Here is a 16,852-nt window from a genome sequence, read left to right as displayed (position 1 = left end):
ATCATGTGATTCAACCTTAAACAAGGAGGCGACGCAGCCTGATAACATGAAGGCTGTCTGAGCAAGATAAACACACACGGTCAGGGTGAGGCCGCACACACACACACACACACACACACACACACACACACACACACACACACACACACACGTGACCTCTGACCTCTCCAAGGTTTCTCCAGCAGATTAAAAGCCGGACTCTTCAGCCTCTCTTCAGTTTCTTCTCTGCACAGCCATGTTCACTCGTCTACTCTCCTGTCTTCCTTCCTTTATCTCCCTCCCTCCCTCCTCTTCTCCGTCCTTCCTCCTCATCCTCTTGGTTATGGCGGTCGTCGTCTGGTTCCTGATCCCACGTCGGCCCGAGCCTCCGTCCTCTCCTGCCCCAGCTCGGGGCTCCATCCCCTGCCTGCCGCGGCTCCCCGTCCTGGGCAGCCTCCCCTGGCTGAGAGGAGGTCTCCCCCCTCACCTCCTCTTCTCCCAGCTGTCCCACAGGTGAGAACAGGAGCCTCCTCTGGAGGCAACAACCAGTATGACTTCGAGCTCTGTTGTTTACTCTGACTCTTGCTGCTGTTTGTGTTTATACAACAATTCAAAAATACATTTAGGAGCAAAGAATAAACATAAAAATAAGCAGTTTGGTTTATTTTCACTTTTTCAGCGACTGTTGTTTTATTGTTGTTGTTGTTTATGTCTGATGATGTGTTTTGTTTACTTGCTGAATGATTGTACACAACCTCTCACTGACGGGGAGTCGAGAGAGAATTCACCATCGTGCGTGCGTGTGTGTGTGTGTGTGTGCGTGTGTGTGTGTGCGTGCGTGTGTGTGCGTGCGTGTGTGCGTGTGTGCGTGTGTGTGTGTGCGTGCGTGTGTGCGTGTGTGCGTGTGTGTGTGTGCGTGCGTGTGTGCGTGTGTGTGTGCGTGTGTGTGTGCGTGTGTGCGTGTGTGTGTCCCAGGTATGGCTCTCTGTTCGCTCTCTACCTGGGTCCTCACTACACGGTGGTGGTGAACAACCATCATCACGCCAGAGAGGTGCTGCTGCAGAGAGGGAGAGACTTCGCTGGACGACCGAGCATGGTGCGGCCTGAGGACACAGCCAATTAGATGGTTAATCAATGAATCAATGAATCGATTAGTGACACTGATCCTGCTCTTCCTTCATCTTTTCCATGTTTCCTCTGCAGGTGACGACCAACCTGTTGACCAGAGGAGGTAAAGACATCGCGTTTTCAGACTACTCTCCTCTCTGGAAGCTGCATCGCCGCCTCGTCCACAACTCCTTCACTCTGTTTGGAGAAGGAACCAGTCGACTGCAGGATATCGGTACTCCACCCCACCTCCACCCTCCACCCTCCACCCCATCTCCACCCTCCACTCCATCTCCACCCTGCACCCCACCTCCACCCTCCACCCTCCATCCCCTATCCTCCATCATTTTCCCATCCTTTTTTAAATCCAAATATCTGAGCCAGCTGACCCAGCCCCTCCATGTTCCATCTGTTTTCATCTTCGATGTGTCTCCGTCTCCAGTTCTGTCCTCGGTGGACGGTCTGTGTGCAGAGCTGTTGTCCGGCGGGAGGCACGGCTTCGACCCGTCCCCCGCTGTGACCCGGGCCGTCACCAACGTCGTGTGCACGCTGGTGTTCAGCGCCACCTATCGCCACGGCGACGCAGAGCTGCAGGAAGTGATGCGATACAACGATGGCATCGTGCAGACGATCACCAGGGGAGGACTGGTGGACATTTACCCCTGGATGAAGGTACACACACCGAAACCTTCTCACCTTCAACCTCAAAAACACACACACTAACAATCTGTGTCTCTGTCCCTCAGGTCTTTCCTAACAAGTCTCTCAGTAAACTGAAGGACTGTATCACCGTCAGAGACCGGCTGCTGACACGCAAACTGGAGGAGCACAAGGTGCTGTGAGCTCACAGAAGGCTCTGAATACCCGTCCACTCCTATTAAACTGTTATTAAAACGTCCTCCTAAAGTCAAAGAACGAAACCTCCACACCAATAAGATGAACTCATCGTAGAAATCTGCTCCACCTCTGTGACCCTCCTCCAGGCGTCGCTGAGTGACGGAGAACCCCGTGACCTTCTGGATGCTTTGCTAAAGGGCCAGACGGGCACGGCGTCCGGATCAGAGGACGAGGGGATAACGGACGACCACGTCCTGATGACAGCGGCTGAGGCTTTTGGAGCCGGAGTGGAGACGACATCCACCACCCTGCTGTGGATCCTGGCCTACCTGCTGCACCACCCGGAGGTAGAAACAGCTCCTGTACTGATTCTGAGTGGGGGGGGCAGATTTTATTAATTTTAAAACATCCCTCTTTGTTTGTGATTTCAATGCTCGTCTGTAGCTGCTGAGAATAAACAGTCTCTGTCTCTGTGGACCCTCCAGGTCCAGGATCGAGTGCAGAGAGAGCTGGACGAGCACATCGGCAGCGAGCGAGCAGCGTGCATGTCGGACCGCGGCCGGCTGCCGTACCTGGACTGCGTCATCAACGAGGGCATGAGGATCCGACCGGTCAGCCCCGTACTGATCCCTCACACCGCCATGACCCACAGCAGGTAGACCTACGCTGAAGTACTGACGATCAGCCCGTCAACAGATCGATCACTGACAAGTTTACTGATAATGAACCAATCAGTAAACCTCTGAGCAGCCAACTTCAAACCTGGCTCCATTCACTCAAAGGCACCACCTGGTGGCAGAAGCTGTGCAGCACAGTCAAATCATTCATTGAGTAAATGAGAAAACTGATGATCAATACTGAAAGTAATTGGTAGCTGGATCCATGGTGAACACATTAACCGTCCCTGTCCTTCCTGCAGTATTGGAGGTCACTCCGTCGGCCGTGGGACTCGTGTTTTGGTGAACATGTGGTCGATTCACCACGACCCCCGACACTGGGACAAACCCGACCTCTTCAACCCAGGTAAACGCCAGCACACCACACACCGGCACAGAAACGTTTAACGTTACCCAAACACAACATCTTTGTCTGTTCCCGACTTTCCAGATCGTTTCCTTGACAACCACGGTCAGCGGGTCACGCCCTCCTGCTTCCTGCCGTTTGGGGCGGGACCTCGCGTCTGCGTCGGCGAATCGTTGGCCAGGCTGGAGCTCTTCCTCTTCTTGTCCTCTTTGCTCCAGCGAATGAGCTTCAGGCTTCCGGACGGGGCCCCCCCGCCCAACCTGCAGGGGCGGCTGGGTGTGGTTTTACAGCCATTGCCTTATAAGGTCATCGTCACGCCAAGGGCGGGGTGGGAGGGTGGTGCAAAATAAAAAAGGAGGAGGAGAAGGTTAAAACTTTCCTGGTTAAACTTTAACAATGTGGATCTGATGAACACAGACAGACGCAGGTAGATTCAACAGTTTTATTCTGTATATCTTCACACACTATTAGAACAGGCTGGTTTAGTTAAATCACACATACGTACGTCCACACACACACAATTAATTAGATAATACTAATAATTAGCATTGTTATCATAATATTAAGGAATTTTAAAGACCGATCTCTTCTCTGCTTCCTTCAAACCCTCCGACACAAACCTCATGCAAAAAGGAAGGACAGAAGAGACGAGATAAGAAGAGAGACACATCCTTTAGACAGAGGGAGGGGCTCCTACAGCAGGAGGAACAATCTCAAGTTTTAGTAAATTAAGTTCTTCAGCACAGGTGGAGCTGCTTCCAGTCAACAAGAGCCCAAACAGTGAAAATTTAACGAGGCCAAAATCCAGAGTTGTCTAAAGCTGTGACTGGGTTCATGTTTCAGGGTCAGCACAGGTTTGATTTGATTATTATCACATTAAATCAACCGCTGAACATTTTTTTGTCTGCTCGTTTTCTCCTCAGCTCTGTGTCTGATGACCTACGTTTCCTGTTGCAGGATCTTATGATGGTTTCTGTTCCAGTCAGTTTGTGTTCACAGTCAGAGACTAAATCTGTGTAAGCTGGTGGAAAGACTCGTTATGTGTGGTTTATCCAGTCTCTGTAGGATTCAGCTGGTCTTCAGGTTTGTCCCATGCTTCATGTAGAGTGGGACTAACAGCCAGGAGACGTTTCACTTTAGGAATCTTAGAGTTAATCTGACTCATCCATGAGTTGATTTTGGGTTAAAACCAGATGTGACCCGTCAGTGTGAATCCAGTCAGCGTGAAACTCTGAGAAAGGATTTTCTGAACGTTTTCATCCACAGACATTTGATGAAAAACTACAAAAACTAAACAAAAATTTAAAGCTCAGGTTTCCAAAGTTAGCTTAGCCCTAACACCAGCCTCGTGTACAGGGAGATCGTCGACCCAAACACACGTCAACAGACGTCACATCAGCACCAGCTGTGTTTACGAGGCTGATCTGGGAGCTGCAGAACCTTTGGGAACCTGAGCTACAGACGACATTTCCCCAGTCACTCCGGTTGAAAGCTCACAGCCACGCAGAGCGAGAACAGCTCTATCTAATGCTAAGTAGTAACAGTTGTCAAGTAGAAATGGCACTCTGTAACCGTGGAGATATATAACCTTATTAGTTCAGGTAAACAAAAAACACCATCAACCACAACATCAACCACAACATCGACGGCTCGGTGTCACCCTCGAGCTCTCTCAGGTTCTTCAGCCTCTACGAACTCTTCTTCCTCTGTCCACAGGAATTCTGCCTGGATTCAGTCGCACGAGGTCGCGTTTTTGACCTCAGTCAGAGACGAATCGAAGACATCATCAGCTCGAGTTCTCCAACGTCCAGACTCAAAACCAGATTCCTGTGTCTGTGAGTTTCCCCACAGAGGTTTAGAAAAGAGAGGCCGGGTCATTTTTATCATCTGTGAATGAATCCAGTCTTGTGCACACTTCACACAGTCCAGAAAACCTCCAGCTGTCAATCAGCTCCATCCCGTCCTGTCCATGGCAGGACGCTGCTTTTATCTTAATGAAGTCCAACATAGCTTTGTCCATCCTGGGCGTCCGTGCGGGCACCTCTGTCCACAAAGTCATACCCATTGTCCTATTGCGACGAGTCTGTATTGTAATGCAGCATGGACACAGGGTTTAAGGATCAGTCAACCAGACTCCAGATCTTTCCATCGGAGGAGGCTGAATAAATGATACAGGCGACTGAAACCATCATCAGGTGACCACTGCACCACGGCGGCTGCCATGTTACACAGGGACCTGAGAACATCACTGTCCTCTGAGATGATATTGCCTCAAGATGCTGTTTCTTTGCTTTCTGAAGCCCCATTCGGACTGAACCTGTCATGTACCTCCCGTACGTCCAGTCTGAATAAGGCGTCATTCAAGCAACCATCTGCCGGTAAAATCAAACATCGCTGCACACTCGCTGGTTACTCTTTGGTGTCTTTTCCAACACGCTTCAACATCTGGTTTGGATCAACACACATCTGTGGAACTTTCTAACACAGCTTACACGACAAGCTGCAAAAACAAGTGCACTTTGTGGGAGCAGGTGTCAGAAAAGGTAAGACACAGTTCACTCACTCTGCTAAACAGGTTATTATGGTGACGTGGACGAAGTATAACAGATGTGTGATGGTACACCTCCATCGAGCGTGTTGGAAACGACTCGTCACCATTGACAACCATTACTCTGCTGCTGTTGGGTAAAAACTGTTTTCTCTCTGACCCTGATGTATTTCTCAGTTTCTCTGGAGGGTTTAGGAGAAACCTGTAAAACATGACAGTCACCTGGAGTACGAAGGTTTCCACCCAACAGTCGCAGCTCCCTCGACCCTTCCTGAAGCAGCCGCCCTGAATTTTGTGGAGGGGGTTATTTACACACAGACTCTTGCTGATGAAAAATATTGCTCTTCACTAACTTCAGATTCGGAGGTGGTTAGAAACACACCAGCATGTACAATACAAATGTTAGCAACACTCTGTCATTGACAAAATATACTCTACCTTTGTCTTTCTGTCACAAAATATCAATATTGACACACCGATCGATCTGACAGCGTACGAAACATTAATATGTTACAACAATGGGCTAAAAATATTTCGGCATGACTCAGCTCCGCTGCTCTTTGACAGGTTTGAGGTTGCTGTCAATTTTTACTGTCACTTTTCAAAGCCCTGAAAGAGCTGGACCACTGATGCAAATTTAGTTTTCAGCAGAATAAAGGATCTGAATGAAAAGGAGGTGTCTATGAACTGGGAGGTGCACAATGTGAAAGGTATTTTAAGAGTTTAGCCGGGGACCGAAAGCAGCTTGAACAGTGTCTGAGACTTGTTGTTGCATCTGACCTCAAATTCAGAGAAAGAGACAAAGACAGGAATGATGACGTGTCCCCGTCTCTGTGCTGTTTGGTGCTTTGTCTCTGTCTAACAGTGCCCATTGTTTATTCCTATTTACGCAGAAGCTTTTCTCTGCTGGATGGCCGACGCACAGGAAACCAACTGATCCCTCCACCCTGAAACCCTCCCTATAGGATCAAGTTGCCATGAATGCATCAGCTCTGAGAAACTGTCTTTCCCATTTCAGAAACTACCCACCTAATTCCGCTTTCCTGACAGACTTCTTCATCAAAACGTCCCCTCTAATGAATGAATCAGTCTTCCCTCTGTCAGTCAGTGAATCATCCTCCTACATCGGGCCCGCTTCATTTCCAAAGCAGCCAATTTGTCCCCGGCACGTTTCCAAATCCCCGTCATCACCCAAGACAAGCGAGGAGTCTTCTGCTTAACGTTCAACTATTTAAAGTTGTTCTCTTCTTGTGGGTGAGCGATGGACGTAAGAAAGACAACATAATTTCTGACAGAGGTTTAATGCTCTGATGCAAACGTGTCGCAGTCTTCATGCTGCGTTCAAACCATGTGGGACAGAGATCAGCGATGGGAATGATTCTGATGTTTACGACTCGTGGGAATGAACGTCAGTGGATCAGTCCACAGAGCAGTGTGACTGTGATACTATCTTTTCAAAACTCTTCTGCTAGTTAGCAAGTTTATAATGACTAGTAGTTCAGGTTAAAGGTGCCCGAGCTGGTAATTATGAATGTCAACGATGCAGGTTAAAGGGGGCACTCCAACGATTTAGTACCACACTTCCATAAAGTTAGGGGTTAAAGCAGACTCCACAGCCCTTTGCGTGGGGTTAGTGTTGAAAGTTTGAAGCCTGTATGTGTAAAATTGGTGACACGCCCCTTTAAATAACACTAAGACTTTTGCGAGGAAGGGAACTGATTCAGTGTAGTGAATTCGAGCTGAAGATCAGACACGTAACTGTGTCACCTTGAGCTCCATAAAGAAATCTGTTATCAGACTGTTCACTCTGACTGACAACGTTACCGAGTGGATCTGCAGACACATCGCTTCAAGCTGTTTCAGCCTCCTCTCTGTTCATAGCCTCTGGTAGAGATTCAGACAATCGTCTCGAATAGAGAATTCTCCGGTGTTACTCTGCTGGGATCAAATATGGAGCATGGGTCAGAATTTTTCATGACATTGTACAAATAGCAGGCAGCGGTTCTGTAGCGTGGAGGTTGTAAAACTTTATCAACCTTGGGTACAATCCGAGTAAACACCCACCTCTCTATTAAAACACACCTGTACTCACCATGCAGGAGCCTGGAACCTGTGCTGGTCTGACTAACAGCTGCTGAACAAGCAACATTTACTGATATGATGTAACTGATCAATATCTGCGTTCACAAACTTCCAGTTTTAAGAGCGAACGCCATCATTTTCTTTCTCTTCATCCCTTGTTTGAATGAAGAATGGTTTGATTCGCCCATTTCTGTCATTCACACTGTCTCCATGACAATGACGACTTCGCCGCTGTCCTCCGGTGTTGGCGTGGTGGAGGAGGTGGGGTTACACAGTGTAAGTCCTTCCCCTGTGGTTATCTGACCTCTGGCAGGGCAGTCCACACTATCATGGAGATCAGTATTTCCTCCACCTTTTTTATCCCTCTCCCCTCCACCTCCTCTCCTACCATCCTCCTTCCTTTGCCCCTCGTCCTCTTCTTCATCATCTTCCTCGTCTACCCGACACCTGCACACCTCAATTCCAGAGTCGCCAGTGAGTCGACGATGCCTATACTGGCTTTCATCGGCTCCCATGTCATCATCTTCATCATCATCATTGTCCTCCTCCTCCTGCTCCTCCTCTTCGTCGTCCCAGTTGGGAGGTCCTGGTTCAAAGACATCCACACAGGGGGAGAAGAGAGTCTGTTTTGGAGGGGACTGAGTGGCACGAGGTGACGGGGAGAGTGAGGAAGCGTGGCCAGAGGAAGATCCACTTTTGTCAGACTGGTGCAAAGCAGTGAGGGGGTCCAGGAGTAAAGCTGGGGCTGGGAGGGAGGTGGAAGGCAGGCCTGGAGGGGAGGGTGGAAATGGAGGAGAGGAAAGAGATGGGGGTGAGGATGGGGAGAGGGCTGAAGGGGGTAAACGAGAAGGAGCAAAAGAAGATTCTGGCTCTATGGTTATGGCTGGGCAGGAAGAGGAGGATGCAGGTGTTGGGAAGGTGAGCACTGGGGCAGGAGCAGACAGTGTGCCTGATCTAGAGCCAATACCAGAGCATGACCCAGAACCAGAACTAAGACCAGCCTGGACATCTGATGGACTGATAATGTCTGACTCAGAGAATTGAGAGAGGACCAGGCGAGGACCTGAATCAGCTGGTGTTGCATCTGGATCTAGACAAGATACAAGAATGCCTACAGCCCCTGGATGTTGGGGCAAGTCGGACATTGGGCTGGCAGGAACCAGGGCTAGACCTGACCCAGGTGTCAGCTCTGGGTTCTGGCAATGGGCTAATGTGGGTGAAGTGAGTGCTGCATCTGTGGCTAGGTTAAGGTTTGAATGTGCAGGAGTTAGAACAGGGTTTAGTGTGGAATCTGGAACCACGGTGGTTTTTGTTTGTGGGTCTGGCACTGGGATAAGGTTTGAGGGTACTGCTTCTGCAGATTGGGTAAGGTTTGGCAACACTTCAGTAGAGTGGGTCAGATTGGAAGGTGCTGCTTCTGGAGACTGGATAACATTTTTCGGTCCTGTCTCTGCAGTTTGGTTAAGGTTTGTAGGCACTGGGTCTGGAGCTTGGGTAAGCTTTGAAGGTGCCAGGATTGGCACAAGGCTGGGATTTGGGTCCAGGGTTGGGACACCAGCAGAGCCTGTAATCGGGGCTAAAATTCTTCTGACATCTGGGTTTGGTACTGAAGTTGGGCTGTTAGGAACGGCTGTATCAAAAGTTCTTGTTGGATCAAGGGTATCTGGGGTTAGGTTGGTTGTAGGTCTGTCAGAAGTGTTATCTGTTGGGGTAGAAGGGCCTGGCGAAGTGATTTTTGGGGCAGGGGTAGATTCAGGGCCCTCAGCTGGGTCCTCAATGCTTATTATTTGGATGGAGGGAAGTGCTGTGTTAACAACAGTTGGACTAGCGACTGTGCTTGAGCTACAAGCGCTAACTATCAGGGTGCATGGTTGTAGATCAAGCTGTTGTTTTATGGGAGATGTAGCTCCAACAGGAAGGGCCACCTCAGATCCAGGAGAGGGCACAGGCTGGGGGGAGGCCGCCCTGGTAACAACGGCCACAGTAACAGTCTGGTTGTGAACCGATGAGTCCGTGGCAACAGGTTCCTGAGCTCCGGCAGCATCTGCATCGCTGACGTCAATCGCCACCGTGGCAACCATCGTCTCAGAAGCAAATCGTGCCTCATTTACCTCTAAGCAGGTAGCCGCGGCAGTGATGGTTTCCATGGTGACATCAAGAGTGAGGGGTGCGGCCTCACTGGGCGTGGAGGCGTGGCTTGTGTCAGTCTCGTATGTGACAGGTGCCGATAGGGAGGAGCTACATGGCGAGGAGGGGCAGCAGGAGTCACAGGAGCAACTGGAGCTACAGGAAAGATACACATTTATCATTCATCCAAATTTATGAGCAAACAATCCCGTCCCATGTGCAGAGTCATGTGACCACTACCGCTCTCCTCTGCACTAGCAGCACTGTTACCTGTTGTCGGAGCTGAGGGAGGAGGGGCCATCGCTGAGTGGCCGGTGCAGCAGGGGGCCATGCTGCGTGAGCAGGTGGGGGTCGACGGTGCGGGGGGGTTGTGGGTAGCGTGGGGTGGTGAACACAGAACTGTAGGGCGGAGGAGGGGTGGAGGGCTGAGCCGCCACCTCCTCATAGGACGGCAGCTTCAGAGATGCCAGGAAACCTAAAAACAGAAGGGGAGTGAGGTTAGGCTTAGCAGCTGCTAACGTTATATGAAACTGCCCCACCCTCAGCCCTGAATGGGTAAACAAGAGCTAGCTTGGTGGGGGTCAACACCGACAGACAGCCAGTCTTACTGAGGTCCAGCATGGAGGAGGGGTAGGAGTTGGCTCCATGGTAGGCCAGCAGGCTGATCTCCCTCTGCCTCTGCTGCTGCTGGACTCTCAGTTTGGCTCGACGGTGTCGGTAGGCACAGCAGCAGCTGAACAGGATGAGGACGGTCCACAGCAGCCAGAACCCTGAACATCATATTACAGATGTCACTGCGACAAAAACTCCTTTCAACTTTCTTTCAGATTCCATATTAAAGTAGAGTTACAAGACTTTGAGGGCATGAACAGACTGTGATGGACAGAAAATCACTGAGTCTTTTTAAAAATGAAACTTTACATTTCCTCTGAAACCTGTGCAGGTCAAAACTAACTTACACCAGAGTTCGTAGTAGTAGGTGCAGCAGCCGGTTTCTCCACAGCAGTGTCCCGTCTCACAAAGGTATCCTCCGTTAGCGTTGGCCCCGGGGCAGTACCGCGGTCTCCCCAGCAGGGGCAGGCTGCCACCGGAGTGGTACTCCATCGCACCCCTGCTCTGCCCGGTCTTAGCCCCGCGCCACAGCTGCAAGCTCACCTCTAGCTGCTAACTAGCCGTTAGCTGCTAAACACGTAATCCTGGAGAATCCAACTACATTTTCAGTTAATTTGTTTTCTAATCGAATTTTACTTCTGGAGGGAGCAGGTGTTTGGTGTGCTAGCTCTTAGCTGCTAACCTCAAGTAGCTTCAAAATGGAGCTAATCTACATTTTCAGAGCAGGTGACAGGTTCACAGCCGTTAGCCTGGCAGAGTCGTTATTCTGACGACAAACTACTGAGCTCATCACCAGCGAGATTCCAACAAGGCAGGAACGATTCAGGGGCCTATGGTAGTTGTTCCAGGTCCGTTAGCACCAAAATGCGCTAGTGCACAATTAAGTGAGAGTCCTCAGAGCTGCTGTAGGTTATCAGGGCCGCCTCACAGGTTAGAGTAGCGCCCCCCACAGCCGCAGACTCTCAGGTGTTTCACTGACTCACCTAGCAAACACAGGTATTAGCACTGACTGCTGCACCTAAATACCACCAGTGCTGCAGCTGTAGTAGAGAGCTGGGGGACAGGATGACGGCCTGAACTGGAGACAGAAAGAGAAAAAAGACAATCGTTTATTGGTGAAGAGCAGGACAGGACGTCACACACGCAGCTGAAATGTCCAGCACTACAGGCCTGTTTGATATTCATCGCTGCACCGGCTCAGACCACAGGGCCACACAATGCTCCCTCTCTGTCCACACACACACACACACACACGTTTGGACCTCTGTACTTGTGAGGACCATCACTGACACAACTCTGTGTAAAAACGATCCTCACATGTCCGTACGTCAGCAGCATCCAGAGTCAAACGACTCACACATTTACTAAATAGGAGCAGATTCATGTTTCGTCGATCAGCTAATGGATTGATCAGCTGATCGTTTGAGTTCTGTTAATCAGCTTAGATCTGTCTGATTCAGCTCATTTCAGACAAAGACTGATCAATAACAGCTGCTTCACAGGAAATCATCAGAGCAGCGTATCAGAAAATCAGATGATCAATAATAAAATAACCTGCAACCATTTTAATGATCAACTCATCATTTCCATCAGTTTTGGGTTTCATGCTTCAGTGTTTTCTTACGTTTTACAGACTGAACTCTTCATTTACAGGTAAAGAAAATAACTGTTGGCAGCATCTGCACTGTGATCCACTAACCATGGGGGACACCCTGATCCTCAATCCTTTAAATGTCCAACCCAGACTGAGGACCTGCCAAAACGTCCTGAAAATGAAGACACACAAGTACACACACACACACACACACACACACCTGCAGAGTTCAGCTGGACTCACAGGAAACACTGGTGGTCTGAGAAGAGTTTCTGATAAGGCCAAGTTGTGCCTGCATGCTGCAGTGCTGTACACACACACACACACACACAGACACACACGCACAGACACACACGCACACAGACACGCACACAAACACACAGACACGCACGCACGCACGCACACACACACCGGGGAAACTGCTATTAAATTGACTGCCTTGTTGACTGCACCATTGTAAACATGATGGCTTATAGTCAGTGAACACAACACACACACACACACACTCGTAAATAAATATACATATAGTGGCCAAGTGCTCCCGTACTGTGTGTGTGTGTGTGTGACAGTATAATCTGAAGTTACACACAAACAACACTATAATAGAACAACAATAACCTGTCAGTGCCCGGACGCTGCATCCCGTGTGTTTATATTCTCGGTGTGTATGATCTCAGTCACCCAGCCTGCAGACGAACCCTCCAGCTGTCGTTAACGGCAAAATCCCCCGGTAGCTAATAAACAAAAACACCCGTACCGCCGCATCCGTCCGTCCGTCCTCCTCCGTGTCGGTCTGCGGGCCTCGCTGCTCCTGTTGTCGGCGTGATTACTGCCTGTCTGTCGGTGTGTCGGCGCTCGGTACCGCCGGGGCCTCCTCTCTCTGTCTCAACGGTTCCCCGCCTCCTCGCTCTCCCTCCTCGGTGCGACCCTCCGCCAGCCCCGCCGCCATCAGCGCCAGCGGCACGTCAAGTTCCCGCGACGGGACACGACACACTTCCGCCTTGTCGCTGATGTTTATTTCAAAATAAAAGCCGTGCCAACCAGACGCTGACATGATCGTCCTGCCTGTTTTATGTACGAAGGGTCATGTATGAACATTTGTATGACACGATGGACAGTTCATGTTTACATGTTCTGTGCTGATGTGTTTTATATGTAGTTGTGATGTGTGTATTTCTAACAGCACACGCTGTAAACATACACACGCATTCAGCATGTAATATTGTATTTGACAGATGAGTTGAATAAGTTCATCTGTTAATTATGGTTCTGTTTATTTGATAATGTGTGTATAAGTCCATACACACGCGTACATGTCCGTACAGAGGATGTTGTGTTTGTCACCTCCGGTGAAATGGAATTTAATAAACGTGATGTGCTTTTATTTTGGAAGGAGGAATCGACGCTCACTTAAACCGGATGTTCCGCGTGTGTCTGTTTTGTCAAACTCGACACACCCGCCATTTCAGCCAGTAACGGCACCGAGTCCCGCAGAACGACGCTCCTGTTTGTTCTGCTTTATTTGTTTCTTCTAACACAGGCGCTGATGACGACGTGTTTACGTTACAGAGTTTCACAAACACAGTAAACAAGACGCAGCGTCAACACGCCGGAAACGAGCTGCACCAACAGGCCGCACGTGCATTAACGGCGGATCGATCATAAATCGTAGCGGTGATCAGAAAAAAAAAATGAGGGATGATGGATTCGCCTGGCGGACGCACTGGCATCTGATTGGCCCGTGGTGACAGGCTGCGGGCCAATCACAGCGCACGCTGCCGCTCGTAGCAACAAGAAGGAGCCGTTTGATTTCGCTCTCTAACAGGATTCACAGGCAGGAGGAGACATGTCTGAGACCAGGACCTCTGAGGGTCCGGTCCCGGGTCTGTGGGGACTCAGATCCTCCTCCGGGAGCTGCGGAGGAGAAGCAGAGGCCGCTGCCTCCTCTCGTCTTTATCAAATGGAAGAATAAAAACGCTTCTTCTTCCCGGTTGTTGAAAAGTCGTGATGTAAAAACCAGAACCGGGTCTGAGGGTTATGCTGCCCTCTGGTGGCTGGAACCGGAAACTACTGCGTGTCACAACCAAAACCACACAGCGGCGCTACGCTGACGGAGGAGAGAGGGTGGAGAGGTTAATGTGGTGATTACAGGGTTAACAAGCAGCTGTAACCACACACACACACTCACACACACACACTCACACTCACACACACACACACACACACACTCACACACACACACACACACACACACACACACACACACTGTGTCTCAGGAACAAAAAGCTAAATCACAGGTTTTACTCTTTACGTTCACGTTGAGTCTATAAACTGAGGAATCTGTCGACTTCATGTTAAAGTACCAGTCAGACTTCCTCCTGCTCCGCCCATCAGTGTGTGTGTGTGTGTGTGTGTGTGTGTGTGTGTGTGTGTGTGTGTGAGTGAGTGTGTGTGTGTGAGTGTGTGAGTGTGTGTGTGTGAGTGTGTGTGTGTGTGTGTGTGTGTGAGTGTGTGTGTGTCCCTGCTAAAACGGATGTTAAACACATAAATCAGCAGGCAGACCACTGCCCTCCTCTTCCTCTTCCTCTTCCTGTCCTGCAGGTTGGAGGTGAACTGAGCTTGTTGTCCCTCTGCAGGTGATTGATTAACCTGCTGATCGATCGATCAATCGATCAGACCTGCTGACGTCTTCAAATGTCTTGATGCGTTTGACCAAAAGTTCAAAACCCAAAGATTCAGTTTAAAACCACGAGACAAAGAAAAACTTCAGCTCTCCAAACATTTTGTTTATTGTTCAGTCGCTGAGTTTTACTTTGAAACACAGGTCGTGTCACTTCCTGTAAATCTGTATCTATATATTTATACAGATTTTAAAAAGACGTTAACATTTTAAAATACTTTTAAACACAAAGTGAAGCTGAGAGTCACAGCATCACAATAACAGCCAGCCAGTCTCCGTGTTCCTCCGTCCTGTCAGAGACCTGAGGGTCCGTCCTCACAAATCAATAATAAATCATCAAGAAGACACTCTGCAGTGACATCTGTCCACATGTCCACGTGTCCACGGAGACTGTGTTTCATCTTCAGTCACTTCATTTTTACCTGTGAACATATAAACACGTCCCTGTTCCTCCAGGTGCAGGTCTCTGAGCTGGACTGTGAGGCTGATGTGGACACCTGTCCTCAGAGCAGACAGGTGTGGACAGTGCAGCTGTGCAGGTGAACCTGATGGTGAAAAGCTGAGGCGTCACAATCCGTACGAGCGGCTGAAGAACTGGGCGACGACCACGCAGTGATGTCATCGACACGCCCCCTGCCTCAGTGTGACATCATCAACAGCAATCTGTCCACGCCATCCCCGCCGCCGCTCGGCCTTCAGCAGCACCTGCACACACACACACACCTGTCATCACCGCCGACGGCACAGACACACACACAGCTCAGCATTTACTCTGATGTGTGTGTGTGTGTGTCTCACCCTGTCCAGAGAGTGTGTTGTCAAGGTAACCTGTGTGTGTCTCCAACCATGTCCGCCCGTCCTGCTCCAGAGGGCGGGGCCATACCTGCAACAGCCAATCAGGAGTAAGATTTGACACAGGTGATTCAGACAGAAGCTCAAACACGTTTCCTGTTTTTTCACAGCACGCACCTTCGCTCTCGTCCCTTCGTCCTGACGAACAGCTGCAGCACGCCCACATGGTGCCCCGTCAGCCAATGAGAGAAGGAGAAGCACAGGTCGCCGAAGCTCCAGGGTGGGACGATTTGGACAGCCAATCGTGCGCCGCGGACGCTCCTTTGTCCCGCCTTCAGCTCTGGGACAGACAGGTATCGCCCACCTGAGACAAATTCATCAATATCACTGTTAAAGCCTGAACCTCTGAGTATAATGAAGGAACCAGATGAGACCAGATGAGACCAGATGAGACCAGCTGAGACCAGCCGAGACCAGATGAGACCAGATGAGACCAGATGAGACCAGCCGGTCTTGTTAATGTATTGATGACTGATTAATAAGTGAAGCGTGACGTGTTGTTTACTGTTGGAACGTGTGTTTGTTACCTGCAGGGTTGTGAGACGTTTCCCAGTGTAGGTCTCCCTCTCTGTCCGACAACCAATCACACACTCCGTGATCGAACGTACAGTGCAGCACACCAGCCTCTGCAGTGCACACACACACACACACACACACGTTAGCTACATGACAGCAGTAACACTCAGAGGTCCCTCCTGTGTCTGATGTGGACGCTGCACCTGTCTGATCACCTGACCTGCTCCCACATCAGATACTCACTGTAACTGATGAAGGACAAAACTACAAAGTGAGAGTGTTTTCCTGTCTGCGTCAGGTGACACAGCCACATTCAGCCCTGTGAAGAAAACAAGCGCACCCTCACCAGGATCATCTCTGGCGTCCTCGGCTGTGTTTCCCAGCTCGATATCAAACTCCCACACCTGGTTGTGATTGGGATGTCGAGGGACTGTGACACACACACACACACACACACACACAATTAAATGGTGACACAGGTTTCCAGAGCTTCAGCTTGTGTGTGTGTGTGTGTGTGTGTCCTCACTATGCACGTCTCCCCTCTGCTTCTGTGTCACGTCCTTGTTGATCCTGTTGTTCAATGTGGTCGTTACCATGGCGATGGTAGTGGGTAGCGTTGTGGTTGTCAGGGCAACTGTGCTGACTGTTGTTACCTCTGTAGTAGTAACAGTAGGTGTTGTTGGGTTTGTAGTGTCCAGTTCAGGTGCAGGCAGAGGAGTCGATGCCGTCGTAGTACGAGGTGTTGTTGTACTTGTACAAGTAGTAGAAACAGGTGTGGTAACCATAGTAACAGGTGTGGTAACCGTAGTAACAGGTGTGGTAACCGCAGTAACAGGTGTGGTAACCGTAGTAACAGGTGTGGTAGCCGCAGTAACAGGTGTGGTAGCCGTAGTAA

At 49.9% G+C, this 16,852-nt stretch overlaps 3 protein-coding genes across 5 annotated transcripts in view; 1 reads left to right on the top strand and 2 right to left on the bottom strand.

Moving 5' to 3' along the window:
* The first annotated feature begins 140 nt into the window (after positions 1-140).
* LOC121177355 (steroid 17-alpha-hydroxylase/17,20 lyase) lies at positions 141-3,318 on the top strand. Of its 2 annotated transcripts, XM_041031658.1 has the most exons (9): positions 141-492; positions 955-1,075; positions 1,183-1,321; positions 1,529-1,758; positions 1,833-1,919; positions 2,070-2,270; positions 2,409-2,578; positions 2,843-2,946; positions 3,031-3,318. In XM_041031658.1, the coding sequence occupies exons 1-9, from the start codon at positions 236-238 to the stop codon at positions 3,294-3,296; spliced, it is 1,575 nt and encodes a 524-aa protein (XP_040887592.1). In that variant the 5' UTR covers positions 141-235; the 3' UTR covers positions 3,297-3,318. The 2 variants fall into 2 exon arrangements, with proteins under 2 accessions (XP_040887592.1, XP_040887593.1); XM_041031659.1 differs by lacking the exon at positions 141-492 and having other exon boundaries at positions 1,013-1,105.
* Positions 3,319-3,382: 64 nt separating this feature from the next.
* LOC121177325 (mucin-2-like) lies at positions 3,383-12,879 on the bottom strand. Of its 2 annotated transcripts, none has more exons than XM_041031620.1 (5): positions 12,528-12,879; positions 10,663-11,393; positions 10,312-10,473; positions 9,974-10,178; positions 3,383-9,859 (listed from the first exon to the last, which is right to left on the bottom strand). In XM_041031620.1, exons 2-5 carry the CDS (start codon positions 10,805-10,807, stop codon positions 7,774-7,776), a joined length of 2,598 nt encoding a protein of 865 aa, XP_040887554.1. In that variant the 5' UTR covers positions 10,808-11,393; positions 12,528-12,879; the 3' UTR covers positions 3,383-7,773. The 2 variants fall into 2 exon arrangements, with proteins under 2 accessions (XP_040887554.1, XP_040887555.1); XM_041031621.1 differs by having other exon boundaries at positions 12,667-12,879.
* Positions 12,880-14,704: 1,825 nt separating this feature from the next.
* Positions 14,705-16,852, bottom strand: part of LOC121177337 (nephronectin-like) — a 6,104-nt gene continuing 3,956 nt past the window's right edge. The window contains exons 8-13 of the mRNA XM_041031637.1: positions 16,484-16,852; positions 16,304-16,387; positions 15,969-16,067; positions 15,559-15,745; positions 15,388-15,472; positions 14,705-15,294 (exon numbers count right to left, since the gene is read on the bottom strand). The exon at positions 16,484-16,852 is cut by the window's right edge and continues 387 nt beyond it. Of these exons, the coding sequence (XP_040887571.1) occupies positions 15,208-15,294; positions 15,388-15,472; positions 15,559-15,745; positions 15,969-16,067; positions 16,304-16,387; positions 16,484-16,852 (911 nt within the window). The 3' untranslated portion in view covers positions 14,705-15,207. The remainder of the gene's footprint in view (positions 15,295-15,387; positions 15,473-15,558; positions 15,746-15,968; positions 16,068-16,303; positions 16,388-16,483) is intronic.

The sequence above is a fragment of the Toxotes jaculatrix genome, chromosome 23 (genome assembly GCF_017976425.1).
Source record: "Toxotes jaculatrix isolate fToxJac2 chromosome 23, fToxJac2.pri, whole genome shotgun sequence".
Lineage (NCBI taxonomy): Eukaryota > Metazoa > Chordata > Actinopteri > Toxotidae > Toxotes > Toxotes jaculatrix.
Note: the sequence above shows the minus strand (reverse complement) of the source record. Positions and strands in the feature narration are given on the sequence as shown.